Genomic DNA, 21568 nt, shown 5'->3' with positions numbered 1-21568 from the left:
TATGAGTGAAATCATCTTGTGTTTGTCCTTCTCAATCTGGCTTATTTCGCTTAGCATAATTCCCTCCAAGTCCATCCATGTTGTTGCAAATGGGATGATTTTGTCTTTTTTTATGGCTGAGTAGTATTTCATTGGGGGTATATATATATATATATATATCCCACATCTTCTTTATCCAGTCATCAGTCACTGGGCACTTAGGTTGCTTCCATGTCTTGGCTATTGTGAATAATGCTGCAGTGAACATAGAGATGCGTATGCTACTTTGGATTGTTGATTTCAAGTTGTTTGGGTAGATACCCAGTAGTGGGACAGCTGGGTCATATGGTAGTTCTATTTTTAGTTGTTTGAGGAATCTCCATACTGTTTTCCATAGTGGCTGCACCAGTTTGCATTCCTGCCAGCAGTGTATGAGGGTTTCCTTTTCTCCACACCCTCTCCAACATTTGTTATTTTTAGTCTTAGTGATTATAGCCATTTTAACAGGCAAAAGGTGGTAGCTTAGTGTAGTTTTTATTCCTTTCTCTTGCCTAATTACTCTGGCCAAAACCTTCAGTACTTTGTTGAATAAGAGTGATGATAGTGGGCATCCTTGTCTCGTTCCTGTTCTCAGGGGGATGATGTTTAGTTTTTCCCCATTGAGTATGATGTTGGCTGGGGGATTTGTCATATATGACCTTTATTATGGTGAGGTAATTTCCTTCTATCCCCATTTTGTTCAGAGTTTTTATCATAAATGCTGTTAGATCTTCTCAAAATGCTTTCCCTGCATCTGTTGAAATGATCATGTGGTTTTTATTCCTCATTTTGTTAATGTGGTGTATCACACTGATACATTTGTAGATGTTGAACCATCCCTGTGTCCCTGGTATAAATCCCAGTTAATCATGATGTATGATCTTTTTGATGTATTGTTGTATTTGGGTTGCCAATATTTTGTTGAAGATTTTTGCATCTGTGTTCATTAGCGATATTGGCCTTTAGTTTTCTTTTTTCATGTTGTCCTTGTCAGGCTTGGTATCAGAGTGATGTTGGCCTTGTAGGATGTGTTAGGAAGTGTTCCATCTTCCCTAATTTTTTTGAATAGCTTGAAAAGCATAGGTATTTAAATTCTCCCTGAAAGTTGGGTAGAATTCCCCAGGGAAGCTGTCTGGTCCTGGGCTTTTATTCTTTGGGATGCTTTTGATTACTGTTTCAATCTCTTTACTTGTGTTTGATCTATTCTGATTCTCTATTTCTTCTTGATTCAGCTTTGGAAGGTTCTAAGAGTCTCAGAATTTACCAGTTTCCTATAGATTGTCCATATTGTTAGCATATAGTTTTTTGTAATATTCCCTTATAATCCATTGTATTTCTGTGATATCTGTTGTCATTTCTCCTCTTTTCATTTCTGATTTTATTTATCTGAGCTTTCTCTCTTTTTTTTTGTAAGTCTGTAGGGGCTTGTCAGTTTTATTTATCATCTCAAAGAAGCAGCTCTTTGTTTCACTGATCCTTTCTACTGCCTTTTTTGTTTCAATAGCATTTATTTCTGCTCTGATTTTTATTATTTCTCTCCTTCTGCTGACTTTGAGCTTTGTTTGTTCTTCCTTTACTAATTCAGTTAGGTGTAATTTGAGATTACTTATTTGGGTTTTTTCTTGTTTGTTAAGGTGAGCCTGTATTGTGGTGAATTTCCCTCTTACTATGGCTTTTCTGCATCCCATATGAGTTGGTATGGTATGTTTTCATTTTCATCTGTCTCCAGATATTTTTTGGTTTCTCCTTTAATTTCTTCAGTGATCCATCGCTTGTTCAATAGCATGTTGTTTAGTCTCTACATCTTTGTTGCTTTCTCAGCTTTTTTCTTCTAATTAATTTCTAGCTTTATAGCATTGTGATCAGAAAAGATGCTTGTTATTACTTTAGTCTTCTTAAATTTATTGTGGCTTGCCTTGTTTCCCAGCACATAGCCTATCCTTGAGAATGTTCCATGCACACTTGAGAACAATGTATATTCTGCTGTTTTTGGATGGAGTGTTCTGTATATGTCTATTAAGTCAACTGGTCCAGCTTTTCATTTAATTCCACTGTTTCCTCGTTGATTTTCTGTCTCGATGACCTATCCATTGATGTGAATGGAGTGTTGAGGTCCCCTACTATTATCATCTTATTATTAATATCTTCTTTTAGGTTTGCTAATAGTTGCTTTATGTACTTTGGTGCTCCTGTTTTGAGTGCATAGATATTTATCTATTTCTTCTTGATGGAATGTCCCTGTGATCATTACGTACTGCCCCTCTTTGTCTGTCTTTACCTGCCTTATCTGAAGTATTGCAACATCTGCTTTCTTTTGTTTGCCATTAGCTTGGAGTCTTTCATCCCTTCACTCTGAGCCTGTGTTTGTCATTGGAGCTGAGATGTGTTTCCTGGAGGCAGCATATTGTTGGATCTTGTTCTTTAATCCATCTAACCACTCTGTCTTTTTGTTGGAGAATTCAGTCCATTTACGTTGAGTGATTATCAATACATGAGGGCTTAACGCTGCCATTTTATCCCTTGTTTTCTAGTTCTCCTGCATTTCCTTTGTTTCTCATCCTGTGTATTTTGTTCTACCAGTTGAGTTATGTAGTATTTTATGTTGTGTTTCCTTGTTTTCTCATTTATTATTTGTGTCTCTCTGCTTTTTTGTTTAGTGGTTACCATGAGGTTTGTATTCAAAATCTTATGGATAAGATAGTCACTTTTCTAATGGCCTCTTATTTCCTTAGACTAAACCGATTCAGTCCCTTTCCTCTTCCCCTCCTAAGTTGTTTTTCTCACATCTTATTCCATTTTGTATTATGAGTTTGTGGTTAAAATAAGAAGATTATCTTTTTTTTTTGGTGTTTTCCTTCCCGTTGTCTTTAATGCTATAATTGAGTATTTGCTATTCTGTTCTTATTCTGTCTACCTGTTTGTCTCCTGACTCCATGCTTTGTAACCCCTTTCTCCCTTTTTTCCCTCCAGGTATGAGGACCATCTTGAGGATTTCTTGTAGGGAGGCTCTCATGACTATGAACTCCCTTAGCTTATGTTTGTCTGGGAAAGTTTTTAGTTCTCCATCATATCTGCAGGATATTTTCACTGGATATCTTGTGGATCCTGAAAATTTTTGTCCTTCAAAGATTTGAGTATATCATTCCAGTCTCTCCTATCCTGTAAAGTTTCTGCAGAGAAATTTGCTCAAAGCCTGATAGGAATTCCTTTATAGGTTATTTTCTTCTGCCTTGCTGCCCTTGGTATTCTTTGTTTGTCATTCACTTTTGCCAGTTTCACTACTATATGCCTTGCAGTTAGTCTTTTTACATTGACATATTTAGGAGATGTGGTATTGTCTTCTGCATGGATTTCCATCTCCTTCTCTAGGTTTGGAAAGTTCTCTGCTATTATTTCTTTGAACAAGCTTTCTGCTGCATTCTCCTTCTTTTCTCCTTCTGGAATACCTGTATTTCTTATGTTGCATTTGCTACGTGAGTCAGCTATTTCTCAGAGACTTTCTTCATTTCTTTTTAGTCTTAGTTCTCTCCTCCTCTGTCTGGAGCATTTCAACATGTCTGTCTTCACTTATGCTGATACGCTCCTTTATGATGTCTCCTCAAGTATTCAGAGAATCCATATTTTGTTTTATTTTTTCCATTGTGTCTTTCATCTCTAATATTTCTGATTGATTTTTCTTTATAGTTTCAATCTCTTGTGAAGTAGCTCCCAATCTCGTTGAATTGTTTTTCTTTATCCTCTTTTAATTCATTGGGTTTTTTGATGAGAGCTATTTTGAATTCTTTGTCATTTAGATTACATATTTGGGTGTCCTCAGGACTGACTTCTGGGTACTTGCCATTTTCTCGCTGGTCTGAAGATCTGATATAATGTTTGATATTGCTAGGGGGAGTGGCTCTGTGTCTTTGCTTCCTGGTGTTATTTGGTTGTTGTTACCGCCTGTCGCCACTGGGTGGGCGTTGAGAGCCCCGTATTCTGAGCTCTCTGCCTTCAGCTGAGATGCCAGGTGCTGGACAGGTGGGAGGAGGGGTGCTTTCTCCTGCATGTTCTTGGGTTTTCTTGGTCTGCTCTCACTATCTGCTCTCCTGGGATATTGGCTTTATGAGGTCCCCTCCACCCCCACCTAGCGAAAGGTTTTGCCTTGATAGAAGGCTTCCCTTTAGGCTGCAAGGGCCCTGGGGGATCCTTGATGTTCCTACCAACAAACGTCCCCTCCCCCTTTCCTTCTCTTTCCAAGGCTTCCCGCAGTCCTGGTATCAGTCTTCAGGGAAGGGAGCAAAGTTTTCTCTTACCCTGTTCTACCTCCTCCAAGGGAGGCTCCCGCCTCTCTGCCCTCCATCGTATGGCTGCATGGGACTCTGTGACGTTTTTTGTGTTCTGTTTGGATGTCCTATGTTGAAGTATGAATGTCTTTTTCGTTGTATGTTGGAGGGGAGAGATTACTGGGGAAACTTACTCTGCCATGATGCTGACATCACCTCCCCAGTTTGTATTTTTATGACCTGTGAATTTAGTGTTTTGGAAAGTCCTTTCCCATTTTTATTTTATTTTATTTTATTTTATTATTTATTTATTTATTTAATTTTTTTGTGAGGAAGATTGGCCCTGAGCTAACATCTGTTACCAATCTTCCTCTTTTTGCTTGAGGAAGATTGTCACTGAGCTAACATTTGTTCCAATTTCCCTCTATTTTGTATGTGGGACGCCACCACAGTGTGGCTTGATGAGCAGTGTGTAGGTCTGTGCCTGGCATCTGAACCTGTGAACCCCAGGCTGCCAAAGTGGAGTGCGCAAGCTTAACCGCTATGCCAACAGGCTGACCCCCCTTTTTCTATTTTTAAAAGGGGTTTTATCCTGTTGTTCTTTTAATCCTTTACATTTAAATCTTTGATTCAACTAGATTTACTTTTGTGAAAGGAACAATATTTTGATAATCAGCTCCTTTTTAAACAACAAGAAAATAACAAATGACTGGTTATTTGTCTCAACACTGTTTATTAAATAAGTCATTATTTTCAACTATTTTGAAATGGTATCCTTATATATTCAATTCATCTTGTATTGAAGCCTAAGCAAAACAGTGTGGTATATCATATGGTGGTTAGGAAGGCAGGTTGTAGAACTAGATTATCTGGCTTGAAATCCTATCTCCTTTGCTTAATATCTGTGTACCCTTGGGCAAGTTATTTAGTCTCTTTATGCCTCAGTTTCTGCCTCTGTAAAGTGAGATAACAGGGGCCGGCCCAGTTGCGCAGCGGTTAAGTTCACATGTTCCACTTCAGCAGCCTGGGGTTCACTGGTTCAGATCCCGGGTGTGGACATGGCATTGCTTGGCAAGCCATGATGTGGTAGGCATCCCACATATAAAGTGGAGGAAGATGGGCACAGATGTTAGCTCAGGGCCAGTCTTCCTCAGGAAAAAGAGGAGGATTGGTGGCAGATGTTAGCTCAGGGCTAATCTCGCTCAAGCAAAAAAAAGAGGAAGATTGGCAACAGATGTTAGCTCAGGGTGAATCTTCCTCACCAAAAAAGAAACCCCCAAAAAACAAAAGCTCATTGTTTTTTTGTTGGGAAATCATATTGAATTATGTCTTCCAATTAAGGAGAGAATTGAAACCTTTATAATATTGAACTTTTCTCTCCAGCAGTTGGGTGTTTCAGAAAGGCTTAAACTCATCAATAAAATCGAGATGTAATTCCATTGAGAATAGCTTGATTGCTTAGTAATGTGTTGGCATTTTAGTTTATTGTAGCTATTAAAGAGATGTTTCTTATTGAAATACATGCAGGAACAGTAATTTAGACATAGTCTGAAGCATTGTGGCCTCCAGTTTTTAAATATAATTTTTGATAAAATAGCATGTCACAGTAGGACGGACATATTACTAAATCAGTAAGGTTCCTCTCCAGAACGTTTGTTCCCTTTTACCTTTCTTTACTAAGGTGGGATTTGCTTGCCACACAGAGAAAAATGAACAATAGTTATTTATAGTTATCATAGTTATCTTAACTGTAATCTTAGTGGTTAAATGTTCTTGAGAAACAGCCAGGTAGACCTGTTGGTTTTTCCTCCCAGTCTTTTCATAAATGATTTACCTCCTGGAAAATCAGCTGGAGGTTCCCTTATAAAAACACCTCTTTTAGCACACTCGTGCATTTTAGATGATCTTAGGATAGAGTTTCAGGAGATATTGACGAGACTGTAGGTGTAAGACAATTGAAATTTGCACAGAATTGTGGTGAAATGACCTGCCTACAGCCAAGCAAACTCTCAGATTGACATTGGTGACAGTCTTTTGCTTGGCTTTTGGCACTTTTAAAAAGTACATGAAATAAGTAGTAATCAGTCCCTGTATAAGAATCATCTGTGAAGCTCACTAGAAAAGCGCCTTCCTATGTTCTCACTAATTCAGTAAGTCTGTGGTGGGGCCCAAGAATCAGCATTTATAATAAGCATCCTGAGTGATTCTGTGAAAGGTGGCCTATGGACCACATTTTAAGAAACACTGCGTTAGCCCCAAGTAGTCTGTTTATGTGACTTATGCATGCAGTTCTTTTCAAGAGTTCTTCCTTTACTCCATCCCCTGGCTTTATTTGTATTTTTATGTACATCCCAGTAAAAGAAAAATTCCTTTACCTCCCATCCAGATCACACTGGAAATGTGCCTGAAAGATAAATCAGTAGTATTTGTTCTATTTTAAGAAGTAATTAAATTCCAAAGATTTCCATAAAGGTAGTAGTAGCAGTAAAGTGGGAGTTAAACTTCAACTAGTTTTTCTGGTGTTAAGACTTTGAATCTTGGACAGTCATCTGTTTTCTCTCATCTCTGAACTGGAAAATAGTTCATGCCGTTCCTCCATGTCGTGAGCACATCAGATGTCAGATAGAAGTGAAATATGTTGGAGAGCTGCATTGATTCTGTGAAATTACTTCGCTTAAAGCAGTGTTTCTCAAATATGAGTAATCATTGACTTTGCACTTTCAGAATTCCTGCTCTGTCTCTGTACTAAGTATACTCTTATTTACTTGAGATTTTTATTTAAACCAGCTCCCTTTCTTTGCTTCCAATTAATTTAAAACAAGATCTTAACATCCCTTCTTTACATGGAAAGCAAGTATTAGTTAACATTGGTGGGTAATGATAAAAATAAATACAATGAAAATAACTATGTTATTAAGTTTTGGAAATTTAAGCAAAAAACCCTTAATGAAATACAAATGATACTAAATCTATTTGATTTGCAAAATGTGCATGCAGTGATCTGCAAAAAAAGTCCTGTAATTGGAATGGTTCTGTTTGTGCCTAGTCGGGGCTATTCGGCTCATTGTCACTTAATTTAAAGTAAAGGTAAGGTTTTACATCAGCATTTTCTTTCCTAACCAGTCCAACTCCTATATGGTTGTAGGGCAGTTAGCCAGATGATAACATTAGATTTTAATAGTGGCCGATGTATACTTTGAACAGTGGGGAGGGAATACAAAAAAGCTAGGTTATCTGCTCCTGTTCACTATAGGCTCATACTTATGCTTATCTTCACCTCAGAAAAAGGAATCCTAAGAAACCTCAGGACAGTAAAATAACTTCTTTTTCTCTGTCTCCTGGAGCCTTTCCATGAGAGCAAACTGGGTTGCAGAGGAGGCAAGTCTAGGCATTCCCTAGCATGTTACTGGACTTCCTGTGTAGCTTTGGATCATGGAAGAATATGACGTGGAGGAGGTTCCAGGTGCGGTAGCAGAGTGCAGACATCCACTGTGACCGCTGGGTCACATCTGCTGCTCTGTATGCTGCTGCTGACATCCAGGGAGAGAAAGCAGTGTGAGTCTTCTGGGTGGCCGTAGCAGGAAGCCTGGGCAAATTTTCTTCCACCTGCCATTAAAAATCATGTCCTGTGCCACCACAGTTCTCGTGACTTAGGGAAATGGTGCTTTAGACCCAGGTTTCCTGGAATGCTTCTTAAGAAATGAAATAACACCGGTTGCTCCTCACTTGTTTCCTAAATAGGCCTGTTATGGACTTAGCAGCTTTTTAAAAGTAGTCCTCCAAGCATCTAATAGTTTTATTGTAGTATTGGGAATCTTGTGACTACCAGCTCTTGCTAAATGCTGATATCTGTTTTGTATATTTGAGTCAATGTGAAGCAGCACTTCTTGGATAATAGTGTAATTAATAATTGAAAGACTGATTTGTTAGGATATGGCTAGGATAACTAATAGTCCTCATTTTGAAAGTCTGGTTTGTGAGATTTCTAAGAAGCTAAAGAATGGATTGATCATTAGGTTGAATTGGCAAAGACCCACAGGCAAGCTGCAGATTTCGCTTGCAGATGTTTTTTCCAAATGTGAATTCTGGAGTCGGGGTGCTTGCTGCTGTAGTGGCTTGGCACTGGGAGCTGGCGCCTCAACGGCAGCTGTTTCTGGGCCCTCTGCTGGAGTCTGAAGGAGATCCTGCTGTGCTGTTTCTTCTGTCTTGACTGTTTGGCTTAATTTCCCAAGTGGACACGAGGCTCTGAGCATCTTCTGGCTTGCCACCTGGAGGCTGTGTAACTCTCTGCAAAGGTTCCATTAGTGTCAAAAGAAAGTAATATGTTCACTTGATCATTTGAGTCACTTGGCAACTCTCCTACCCTCCCTATCCCCTATCTTAAATCTTCTCTCCAGACCCATCCCCAGGCACCTGAATCATTTAGTAACTGACTTCTTGCCAAATGTGCTTATTTTTGATGTAGTTAAGTTCAGCCAAAGTATTCACTGGGGCTGGGGAGGTGGAGAGAAGGGAAACCTTCTGCTGTTTCTGAAGGTACACTTAAGGATGTTCGTTTAGAGTGGTGCTATTACCTCACTGTACCAAGTTTCTTAGAGACTGAGTGAGTCAGCTTGATGGTGAATCTATATCTCACTTGAAAGGGAAAGAATATAAATTTTATAAAAGGCTTGTATATGTGCTCTTTTGGTAATATGCCTTTTTTAAATCTTTTTTTTTGTTGTTGTTGATTAGCCCTGAGCTAACATCTGCTGCCAGTCCTCCTCTTTTTGCTGAAGAAGATTGGCCCTGAGCTAACATCCGTGCCCATCTTCCTCTCTTCCTCTATGTTATGTATGGGACGCCTGCCACAGCATGGCTTGATAAGCAGTGTGTAGGTCCACACCCGAGATCTGAACCAGTGAACCCTGGACCACTGAAGTGGAACATGTGAACTTAATCGCTGCACCACTAGGCTGGCCCCCCTGTTTTTTATCTTTAACGTGATAAACAAATATTGAGAATTTTGATTCTTCACAACCAGTCAGTGCATTTTGTATTGGGCCTATAAGACAAAATTTCGCAGAGATCGTTGCTGGATATTACCTGTTTTATTGCCAACCTTAGAGACCTTATAGCAGATATGGTCCTTAATCTTGTTGTACTCATGAGCTTGTAGCTATCCTTTATAGTTCCCAATCTAAATGTTTATGGCATAATTACTTATATACATTACATAGTGTTTAGTGAAAATCTGGTTTATTACCTCAGAAAAATCTGTGAAGAAATTTTCCATTAGTTGGAACATGATAATGGTTTAAAAAAAATTATGGAAACCTTTTTACAGTTAAGTAGACAATGTTTTTAAAGATGGAAAAAATGTATCAAAATATCCAACATGTACCTTAGTTTTAGAAAAATTGCCAAATGTGAGAGTGTGCAAAATGCTGTGGACTTGCCTCGTCACCTGCACGTACTTTCAGCCTTACTCATTCTGTCGATGTTGACAGCTTGCTCTTTCTGCTTTAGGAGGATGTTCTTGAGTAGACTTTATATTGTTTGAAAGGCCTTGTTAAAAAACGGTTAAATAAAGAGAACACACTAACAGAAGAACATGTCCAACCCCTCGTAAAAAAGCAAACTTGAAAACTTGAGAGCAGCATATATGAAAAGCATAGTTGTCTAAAGCTCCTTTATGAATGTGTTTGGCATTTACTCTAGATCATTTTCGTAGCTTTTTCAAGGAAATGTGACACTAAATGTTAAATAGTCTTTCACTTTAAAGCAGGATCATCAAGCTTAGACTGAATTCTGACTATATGTTCAGTTTCTGATTTGTAGACATGGGACTTTTTTTTTTATATAAACCCACTATTGTATTTCCTTTTAGACATCTTTCTTATGGAAAAGAAGACAGGAGACAAATCAACCTGTACCTAGTGAAAAGGATAATAAGAGCTAACATTTATTGAATACTTATTATGTGGCAGGCACTATTCTAAGGGCTTTTTACTTCTGCTAATTTACTTAATTTTTCCAACAACCCTGTGAGATACAGATACACTTTATAATCTCACTTAATGGACTAGGAAACTGAGGCACAGATAAGTCACTTACCCAATGTCACATAGGTCATAGATAGCACAACTGAGATTGAAACCCTGGCAGTTTTACTCTACAGTCAACTATGCTGAATTGTCACTTAAAGAAGACGCTTATGTAATTATTTAAGTTTTGGCTTCAGTTGTTGTAAATGTGGCCTTCTTCCATTGGGTAGGAATTTGGTCTCCATTATTAAGGTCTCTGTAAAAGTGATGCAATGTGTATGGTCTATGATGGATCCTTCTCTCCTTCCACTCTACCCTTAGAATCTATGATAGTTCTAACTGCTTGGAAGAGAAAAGAATGACCTGTGAAAAACACTATTACATGGGTTCTAGTTGCTTAGTTAATTGCTTCACAACCCACTGGGGGCTTAAAGCTTGGCAAGAGAGACATGCGTTTACTCGTGTAGAATTCTTTGTTTAGGAATCTAAAATTTCCTGTAATGAACTGCATTAATTTACTTCTACTCTGAACATTCTCTTTTTGCCTAGCATGTTTCGCCAAGGGATGCATGACTTGAAAGTCTGGCCTAATGTAGAAGCAGATGGATCAGAACCCACAAAAACTCCTGGCAGGACAAGCAGTACTGTCTCAGAAGATCAGATGAGCCGCCTTGCCAAGGTAAAAAAGAGACTATTGGAACAGGCGGAACGCTCTGAGTGATGTCTGTTATAGTATAGAATGACATTATAAATTCTGTCAGATTATTTTTTTATTTAAATTTAATTTTTTAATAATAGTTTTATTGAATATGACTCATATACAGTCACACGCTGCATAACGATGTTTTGGTCAACAACAGACCGCATATGTGACTGTGGTCCCATAAGATCAGTACCGTATAGCCAAGGTCTGTAGTAGGCTACAACATCTAGGTTTGTGTTAGTCCGTGCTATGATGTTCACACAAAGACGAAATTGCCAAATGATGCGTTTCTCAGAACATATCCCCGTCGTTAAGCAACGTGTGGCTGTGCCATAAAGTTCACCTTTGGAAAGTGTACAGTTTAGTGGGTTTTAGTGAATTCACAGAGTTATGCAGTCATCACCACTATTTAGTTTTAGAACACTTTCATAAAATACCCGTTAGTAGTCACTCCCCACTGCCTCCTCCCTCCAGCCCCTGGTAGCTACTAATCTACTTTCTCTGTGGGTTTGCCTATTCTCTACGTTTCATAGCTGTAGCCTTTTGTCTCTGGAATTCTGTCAGATTTTAAATTCTGGATGTTTTGGTGATATTTTCAAGATGACCACCTACCTTTTTTTTATTGACATAGATAGAACAGTTACATGCTAGAGATTTTTAGGTTGTTTAGAAGTGAAAAGTTTTTATACTATTAGCTAGTCTAAATTGCCCTCACTTCACACCCCTTCCCCCCGTTTTTGTAAGCAGACTGAGTTATTACCTTTTTCTTTCAAAATTATTTTAATGAAGTGTTTTCATTTAAAAATACAAAAACAGCTCAACTCTGTACTTAAATCACAACAATATAGCTTATTTTGTGAATACCAATTCACAAAGCACTATGCTAGATACTGTTTAAAGATCCTTTTACAATTCTTTTATTAAGAAACTTCTTTTACTTCTTACATGTAAGTTTCCTTTGCAATCTTGTTAGTATGGTTGACTCTTTAATGTCTGGAGAAAGTTTTGTTTCCAAGTATTTTTCAGCTTATCTCAAGCTACATATGGAAGAAATCTTAATTATAAGGAATAAGTACTTGTGCTGGCTAGGCTTTCTGTTTCAATGTAAAATTTTTGTTGTCAAGTTCATTGTATGTGATTTTGTATTACTCTTTTATGGAAAAATGTCATAGCTACCTAATAAACTTTTAAACCAAATTACTATTGTTAGCTTTCCTCTCCATAGTTAAATAAATAAAATTTAATTTTCATTTCAGCTACACATTCTGAGGTTTTGTTTATATTATTACACGGAGTATAGGAAAGTTCTCAAGCTTTTCATATGTCTAGCTTCTCTTTAAGTGTTTCTCTTAGTGATGAATTTTCATTTAATTTATTCTCTGTGACTTTTATAAACCTTGAATATTAACAGAAATTTTATCAGAATCAGCTCATTTGTAGCCTATGGGTCACTATAATGTGAAAAAGGTTAAAACTCAAGCATAAGAAGATATGTTGACAAAGCAAAAGATTTACATGGTTTTTGAGAACCAATATTATGAGTCACATTATGGATAAAACTCCAGATTTGAAGGAGAATGGGCACAGTCAAGAAATATAAAACTGTGTAGTTGACAATTTATCCACTTTGTTGCTTTCTTAAGCAGATTATTTAGGCATCTGTTCACATGTTCCTAATGTTTTTTCCCAATTATTATTATTACTGTTATTATTTTTTTAATTATTTATTTATTTTTTTTGCTGGGGAAGATTTGCCCTGAGCTAACATCTGTGCCAGTCTTCCTCTATTTTGTATGTGGGTTGCTGCAGCATGGTTGATGAGTGGTGTAGATCTCTGCCTGGGAACTGAACCCACAAACCCGGCTGCTCAAGTAGAGCACACTGAACCCAACCACTATACCACTGGGCTGGCCCATCAATTATTTTTTATGGAAGGTTCATAAATAATTTTTATAGGGGCTAGCCCAGTGGCACAGCAGTTACGTTCACATGTCCCACTTCAGCAGCCCGGGGTTCACTGGTTTGGATCCTGGGTGCGGACCTGTGCACTGCTTGTCAAGCTATGCCGTGGCAGGTGTCTCACATATAAAGTAGAGGAAAATAGGCACAGATGTTAGCTCGGGCTCAGTCTTCCTCAGCACAAAGAGGAGGATTGGCAGTAGATGTTAGCTCAGGGCTAACCTTCCTCAAAAATAAATAAATAAATTTTTATAACAACTGACTATGACATTTTTCAAACAGCAGTATATGTGTCTTTGGAATTTGTTTCAACTGGACTTCTGGCTTTTAATGTAGCATGATGGTACAGTATACATTTCTTAATTTTATCTTTTCAATTTTATGGTAGGAAAAAAGATGTGCCTTGATAATGATTAAGTTTTTAATGATTGAAACAGTAACCCCTTAAAGAGTTATATGGTTCATATTTATTCTTTTAGTTGTCAGAGGTCGTGAGCAACTCTAGGAACAATGACTAAGCATGTGCAGAGTTGGGAAGGAGCATTCTTAGCATTTTTGTTCATCGGGAACAGTCATCATCAACAGTCTGAATTCTTTATATTGGAGAGTATGACAGGTTGAGTCCTGCTTTTTCAAGAGCTAGGTATTAAAGTTTAAATGCTGTCTTTATTGCCTAGAGTGGTTACCAGTTTTCAAGTAAGTCTTTGTGCACTGGTTTCTAAATCTTTAAAGCGGGAATAAAGATTAATGAGACTAAGCATCTTACAGTCTTTCTGAAGCTAGTTGGAGATGAGCTTGTTTCAAAATTCTTTGCCCCTAATAGAATTGTGCTTTTTGCAGCTGAGTGGAGAGGAGACTTCAGAGCTTGCTATGCTGTGACAGCTTGCATTAGTCTCATGTTCCCAAGAGACTATATAGAAACCATCAAAAGCAGTAATTACTTTTCTTAAGGGGAACATGCATCATGTTTGAAGCATTGTTGAAGGAACTGCTCCCTTTTTGAAGGAAGCTCTTTTTATCTCTTGGCACTGGGGGCTAATATGTTTTATTCTTTTCTGTTGGTCATGGTGGTTGAGGTTTCAGAACCTGTAACATCCCTGCTGCTGTTGAAGAAGAATGTGCTTTTAACATTATGTCTTAGGTTTGATGCAATTGGAAGCTTGGGTGCTGGGAAGCACTCTACAGTGAGAAAAGAGAGCACTGTAGTATGAGTCAGATTTGGCCATCCTACTGACTCAGGGAAAATAATTGCTAAGGCTGTAAAATTAAAAGTTTAGAATGGATGATTTCTGAGGTCCTATTTGGCTGTTTATATTCTGTGATTCTAAGAGTACTGAAATAGAAATAATTGGGATTATTTGTCTACCTGGATTTTCTAGTTATCACTATAGAAATATATTTTTAGAGATAATGTACTATATATCTCGTATAGTAGACAATAAACAGGTGGTCATCAATTTGCAATTGTGAACGTGTTGTGTTCATGTTATTCCTTTTCCTGTGCTGCGTGTGCTGAGAGTAAAGCGTTATTCAGGGCCTGCCTGATGTGCTCTTAGGTGTTCTTTATGTTGTTGTTGTTTGATTAGTGCCTGCTTCTTTACTTAAACTTTTCAGACTGACTTCCTGGAAACTCTTTCTTTCCCCACACCATGGTGTTGCCCTTGCCTTTTACCAGAGAAAGTGTGCTTTGGTATTTATTGTGGTCTTGACTTCTTAAGTGACTGGAGAGAGTATACTTTGATATTTGTTGTGTTCTTAACTTAAGATTATACTTTGATATTTGTTTTTGTTCTTAAAATTGTGCCACGACAGCTCTTTCTTCCTCCTTCCCTCTCATTTCTCCTCCTCCTCTGATTTTTTTGGTTCCACATGGAAAAGTTTGTTCAGTTAGATTATCATTCTCTTCCTCAAAACATTTTAAAATTGTTTTTGGTACAATATGCTTTTAAAAACTGGAAAAGAGTGTGTATATTCATGTTTCCATTTTCATACAAAAGGAACAGAAATTTTAAATGTCGTACTTATATTTCTCGCACTGCCGTTTTAAGAAAATAAATGAGTATTCAAACAGATGAGGTTTAAGTGGTTAGAACTGAATGGTTTATTTCTTGTTGCGCTTTGATTTTCTAGCTAGTGAATTTACTATGATTGTTTCTAATTGTTGAGAAGGCAGTTGGCCTCAGAGTAAAAAGGTGCTCATAAATCTTAATAATAGTAACACAGAGTTACCATGCATTATACCCATGAGCCAAAATAAATAGCATAGTGATAATTTTCAAACCACAACGTAAGAAAGTTTGTTCAGTTCTAGAGCTGCTTCAGTCTTGGCTGCCTGGGGATGATGGGACAGGAAGACTGTAAAATGCAGTGACTATTTAAATGGCCTGTGGAAAGTGGTGTCAGATAATTATTAAGAAAAGAACCTCAATCTCAAGCTGGACTATTTTTATTCTGACTTACTGCTCAGCTATGAAAGTTGAGTTATAACTGCAGTATGAATAACTGAAGTTTAAAAGCCTGATTTCTAGGTTTAACATTTTTTGAAAGTCGAATCCTTTCGGAGGGATTTTAGTAGAATTAACCTCTCTAACGATTTCACGCATTTTGTGAACGTGCCTAGTTTTTCTTTGAAGAAAAATGAGTGTGAGAAAAGGAAACAAAACTGAATAGTTTTCAGTTTAGTTCTTATTTTTTATAACTTCGATTTCTTAGGCTTAGTAAGGAACAGGAAGAAACGAATGTATTAAAATATATTCTTTCCCCCCCATCTTCCTCATTGTCTTCTCTTTCCCATATCTAAACTTCCCTAATTAATTTTTACTCATATAGTATCTTTCTGTTTGAATTGATTTGTGACAATAATCGAAGGCCAGACTTCTGGGGCATTTATTACACTTTCATTAGCCGTGACCCAGCCTTTTAATGATTGTGAGCCTTCCTTGAGCAAATTTGCCCGTTGTTCCCATCTGCTCCGTTTCTCAGCTGTCATATTGTAAGAGTTTTATGACCAAGATGCATATCCACCTGGGGTTGGAGATGTGACTACCAAGCTTTACTGTTTGATTTATATTTGAATCCGTGTCTTTAGACATGAAAGGTGAGTGCAAAAGCATGCTCCTCCACTGTCTCCTTTTCATTTTAGCAGCTCTGCTTGATGCCTTCGGAATGTGCTTTAGTTTCTGTCAATTTGATTAAGAGGAGGCAAAGAGAAAGTAATGACTAGATGAAAAATGCTTTTTTTCTCTGTGTGACACAGATAGGTTGGGGAATGTTGAGCAGTGTGTATGGGTGAGCATTTGCTACAGTGAAGTTGTGGTAAGATGTGGTGATGTTTCAGGCTGACCCTTGGGTTGCCTGCGTGGGGTCATTCTGGGTCCAGGGTCCAGACCTCAGGTTTATAGCAGTAGGAACTGGATTTTTTTAGTTCATCCAGGAATAATTACTATGTTGAGACTAGGTTCACGCCAATCAATTCAAAGTGTTACTTACAGTCTAGAGCTGTACTGTGTAAGATAATAGCAATAATTCACATGTGGCACTTTGTTAATTAAAATTAAATAAAATTAAAAATTCAGGTTCTCTGTTACCATAATCACATTTCAGGTGCTTAATAGCCCCATGTGGCTAGCAGCTACCTATTGGACAGTGCAGATAGGGAATATTTCCATTATTGCCGTAAGTTCTGTTGGACAGTACTGGTTTAGAGTGCCAATTTTCTAATTTGTAATGGGTGAGTAACCATATTATTATCTTTCTGGTAACTGTATTACTTGTGTCTGCTACCCAGGACACCATTTTTCAAGGCACCTTGGAAATTAAATTAGTCTTCAGGAGATTGTTGATTTCTTAGTGAGCCATGAAGAAACTAGCCTGAAGGAGCTAATATGAGGAGCTAGAAAGTTTGGTGAGCTATTTCTCGCAGTTTGGGGAGATCTTAAAAGGACTTTCTCTCTTGACATTATCTTTCTAGTTGCAGGATTACTTGAATATACTGGCCACACTGCATCTTTTGCATAAACATTGACAAGTGATCATGGTCACAAAATACTCCTTTAAATTGAAGTTAAGATAACAAGAAATTTTTTTGTCATATAATTTCGTGAAGTGGGATTGAGGCTATTTTAAATTATGTTATAGTACTTTTTGACCTGCTGAAACATTTTGCCTTGAAAGAAAATATTTTGCAGTGAATGCGTTGCATTGAATGGGTACTTGTTTTTTTTTTTTTTTTTTATTAATGTTATGATAGATTACAACCTTGTGAGATTTCAGTTGTACATTTTTGTTAGTCATGTTGTGGGTACACCACTTCCCCCTCTGTGCCCTCCCCCCACCCCCCCTTTTCCCTGGTAACCACCGATCAGATCTCCTTATCAATATACTAATTTCCACCTATGAGTGGAGTCATATAGAGTTCGTCTTTCTCTGACTGGCTTATTTCGCTTAACATAATACCCTCGAGGTCCATCCGCGTTGTTGTGAATGGGCCAATCCCATCTTTTTTTATGGCTGAGTAGTATTCCATTGTGTATATATACCACATCTTCTTTATCCAATCATCAGTTTCTGGCATGTAGGCTGGTTCCACGTCTTGGCTATTGTAAATAATGCTGCGATGAACATAGGGGTGCAACGGACTCTTGAGATTTCTGATATCAGGTTCTTAGGATAGATACCCAGTAATGGGATGGCTGGGTCATAGGGTATTTCTATTTTTAAATTTTTGAGAAGTCTCCATACTGTTTTCCATAGTGGCTGTACCAGTTTGCATTCCCACCAACAGTGTATGAGGGTTCCTTTTTCTCCACAACCTCTCCAACATTTGTCACTCTTGGTTTTGGATGTTTTTGCCAATCTAACAGGTGTAAGGTGATATCTTAGTGTAGTTTTGATTTGCATTTCCCTGATGATTAGCGATGATGAACATCTTTTCATGTGTCTATTGGCCATATTCATATCTTCTTTTGAGAAATGTCTGTTCATGTCCTCTGCCCATTTTTTGATCGGGTTGTTTGTTTTTTTGTTGTTAAGCAGTGTGAGTTCTTTGTATATTATGGAGATTAACCCTTTGTCGGATAAGTGGCTTGTAAATATTTTTTCCCAATTAGTGAGCTGTTGTTTTGTTTCAATCCTGTTTTCCCTTGCCTTGAAGAAGCTCTTTAGTCTGATGAAGTCCCATTTGTTTATTCTTTCTATTGTTTCCCTCAACTGAGGAGTTATAGTGTCCGAAAAGATTCTTTTGAAACTGATGTCAAAGAGTGTACTGCCTATATTTTCTTCCAAAAGACTTTATTGTCTCAGGCCTAATCTTTAGGTCTTTGATCCATTTTGAATTTATTTTGGTGTGTGGTGAAAAAGACTGGTCAATTTTCAATCTTTTGCATGTGGCTGTCCAGTTTTCCCAGCACCATTTGTTGAAGAGACTTTCTTTTCTCCATTGTAGGCCCTCTGCTCCTTTATTGAAGATTAGCTGTCCATAGATGTGTGGTTTTATCTCTGGGCTTTCAATTCTGTTCCATTGATCTGTGGACCTGTTTTTGTACCAGTACCATGCTGTTTTGATCACTGTAGCTTTGTAGTATGTTTTGAAATCGGGGATTGTGATTCCGCCGGCTTTGTTTTTCTTGCTCAGGATTGCTTTAGCAATTCGCGGTCTTTTGTTGCCCCATATGAATTTTAGGATTGTTTGTTCAATTTCTGTGAAGAATGTTCTTGGGATTCTGATTGGGATAGCATTGAATCTGTATATTGCTTTAGGTAGTATGGACATTTTAACTATGTTTATTCTTCCAATCCATGTGCAAGGAATGTCTTTCCATCTCTTTATGTCATCGTCAATTTCTTTCAAGAAAGTCTTGTAGTTTTCATTGTATAGATCCTTCACTTCCTTGGTTAAGTTTATCCCAAGGTATTTTATTCTTTTCATTGCGATTGTGAATGGGATTGAGTTCGTGAGTTCTTTTTCTGTTAGTTCATTGTTAGTGTATAGAAATGCTACTGATTTATGCACGTTAATTTTATACCCTGCTACTTTGCTGTAGTTGTGGATTATTTCTAATAGTTTTACTATGGATTCTTTGGGGTTTTCTATATATAAGATCATGTTGTCTGCAAACAACGAGAGTTTTACTTCTTCGTTACCTATTTGAATTCCTTTTATTTCTTTTTCCTGCCGAATTGCTCTGGCCAGCACCTCCAGTACTATGTTGAATAGGAGTGGTGAAAGTGGGCACCCTTGTCTTGTTCCTGTCCTCAGTGGGATGGCTTTCAGTTTTTGTCCATTGAGTATGATGTTGGTTGTGGGTCTATCATATATGGCCTTTATTATGTTGAGGTACTTTCCTTCTATACCCATTTTACTGAGGGTTTTTATCATAAATGGGTGTTGGATCTTGTCGAATGCTTTCTCTGCGTCTATTGAGATGATCATGTGGTTTTTGTTTTTCATTTTGTTGATGTAGTGTATCACGTTGATTGACTTGCGGATGTTGAACCATCCCTGTGTCCCTGGTATAAATCCCACTTGATCATGGTGTATAATCTTTTTGATGTATTGCTGTAATCGGTTTGCCAAAATTTTGTTAAGGATTTTTGCATCTATGTTCATCAGTGATATCGGCCTGTAGTTCTCCTTCTTTGTGTTGTCCTTATCAGGTTTGGGGATCAGAGTGATGTTGGCTTCATAGAATGTGTTAGGGAGTTCTCCATCTTTCTCAATTTTCTGGAACAGTTTGAGGAGAATAGGTATTAAGTCTTCTTTGAATCTTTGGTAGAATTCTCCAGAGAAGCCGTCTGGCCCTGGACTCTTATTTTTGGGGAGGTTTTTGATTACCATTTCTATTTCCTTACTTGTGATTGGCCTATTCAGATTCTCCATTTCTTCCTGATTCAGTTTGGGGAGATTGTAGGAGTCTAGGAATTTGTCCATTTCTTCCAGGTTGTTCAATTTGTTGTCATATAGTTTTTCATAGTATTCTCTTATGATCTCTTATATTTCATTGGTATCTGTTGTGATTTCTCCCCTGTTATTCCTAATTTTATTAATTTGCGATTTCTCTCTTCTTTTCTTGGTGAGTCTGGCTAGGGGTTTGTCAATTTTGTTAATTCTTTCGAAGAACTAACTCTTTGTTTCATTGATCCTTTCTATTGTCTTTTTTGTTTCAGTATCGTTTATTTCTGCTCTTATTTTTATTATTTCCCTCCTTCTACTGACTCTGGGCTTTGTTTGTTCTTCTTTTTCTAGTTCTGTTAGGCGTCGTTTGAGGTTGCTCATATGAGCTTTTTCTTGTTTAGTGAGGTGAGCCTGTATTGCGATGAATTTCCCTCTTAGGACTGCTTTTGCTGCATCCCAAATGATTTGGTATGTCGTGTTCTCATTTTCATTAGTCTCCAGATAAAATTTGATTTCTTCTTTAATTTCTTCAATGATCCATTGTTTGTTGAGAAGCGTGTTGTTTAGTCTCCACATTTTTGCACCTTTCTCTGCTTTTTTCTTGTAGTTGATTTCTAGTTTAATAGCATTATGATCAGAAAAGATGCTTTATATTATTTCAACTCTCTTGTATTTATTGATGTTTGCTTTGGTTCCCAAAATATGGTCAATCCTTGAGAATGTTCCATGTGCACTTGAGAAGAATGTGTATCCTGCTGTTTTTGGATGAAGTGTTCTATATATATCTATTAAGTCCATCTGGTCTAATTTTTCATTTAATTCTATTATTTCCTTGTTGATTTTCTGTCTGGATGTTCTGTCCATTGGTGTTAATGGTGTGTTGAGGTCCCCTACTATTATTGTATTGTTGTTGATGTCTTCTTTTAGTTCTGTTAAGAGTTGCTTTACAAATTTTGGTGCTCCTGTGTTGGGTGCATATATATTTATAAGTGTTATGTCTTCTTGGTGGAGAGTCCCTTTTATCATTATATACTGTCCCTCTTTATCTTTCTTTATCTGTTTTGCTTTGAAATCTACCTTGTCTGATATTAGTATAGCGACACCTGCTTTCTTTTGTTCATTATTAGCTTGGAGTATTGTTCTCCATCCCTTCACTCTGAGTCTGTGTTTGTCTTTGGGGCTGAGGTGTGTTTCCTGGAGGCAGCATATTGTTGGATCTTGTTCTTTGATCCATCCTGCCACTCTGTGTCTTTTGATTGGGGAGTTCAATCCATTTACATTTAGAGTGATTATTGAGATGTGGGGGCCTACCACTACCATTTTGTGTCTTGTTTTCCAGTTTTCTTCAGTTTCCTTTGTTTCTCGTCCCATGGTTTAATCTGTTCTGATGTAGAGCTGCTACTCTCTGTTGTTGTCCTTCTACTTATCTCCTCTGCTCTTGGTTTTGTAGCCCCTTTCCTTTTTTGGATTTTTCAGGAATGAGGGTTTTCCTGAGGATTTCCTGAAGAGGAGGTTTTGTGGCAATGAACTCCCTTAATTTTTGTTTATCTTGGAAAGTTTTTATTTCTCCATCGTATTTGAAGGATATTTTCGCTGGGTAGAGAATTCTCGGCTGTAGATTTTTGTCCTTCAGATTTTTGAATATATCATTCCACTCTCTTCTAGCCTGTAAAGTTTCTGCTGAGAAATCTGCTGATAGCCTGATGGG

The 21568-nt window shown here is 37.6% G+C and overlaps 1 protein-coding gene across 5 annotated transcripts in view; it reads left to right on the top strand.

Annotated features, from left to right (window-relative positions):
* PIK3C3 (phosphatidylinositol 3-kinase catalytic subunit type 3) overlaps positions 1-21568 on the top strand; it is a 159471-nt gene that overhangs the window by 8321 nt on the left and 129582 nt on the right. For all 5 annotated transcript variants that reach the window (XR_006890113.1, XM_046671611.1, XM_046671614.1 and 2 more), the window contains one exon: positions 10856-10985. Coding sequence is in view for 4 of the 5 variants with exons in the window: in XM_046671611.1 (XP_046527567.1) it covers positions 10856-10985 (130 nt within the window). In the remaining variant the exon portion in view is untranslated. The remainder of the gene's footprint in view (positions 1-10855; positions 10986-21568) is intronic.

This window comes from Equus quagga, chromosome 9 (genome assembly GCF_021613505.1).
Source record: "Equus quagga isolate Etosha38 chromosome 9, UCLA_HA_Equagga_1.0, whole genome shotgun sequence".
NCBI lineage: Eukaryota > Metazoa > Chordata > Mammalia > Perissodactyla > Equidae > Equus > Equus quagga.
The sequence above is the reverse complement of the archived record's forward strand: the minus strand, read 5'-3'. Positions and strand labels throughout refer to the sequence as shown.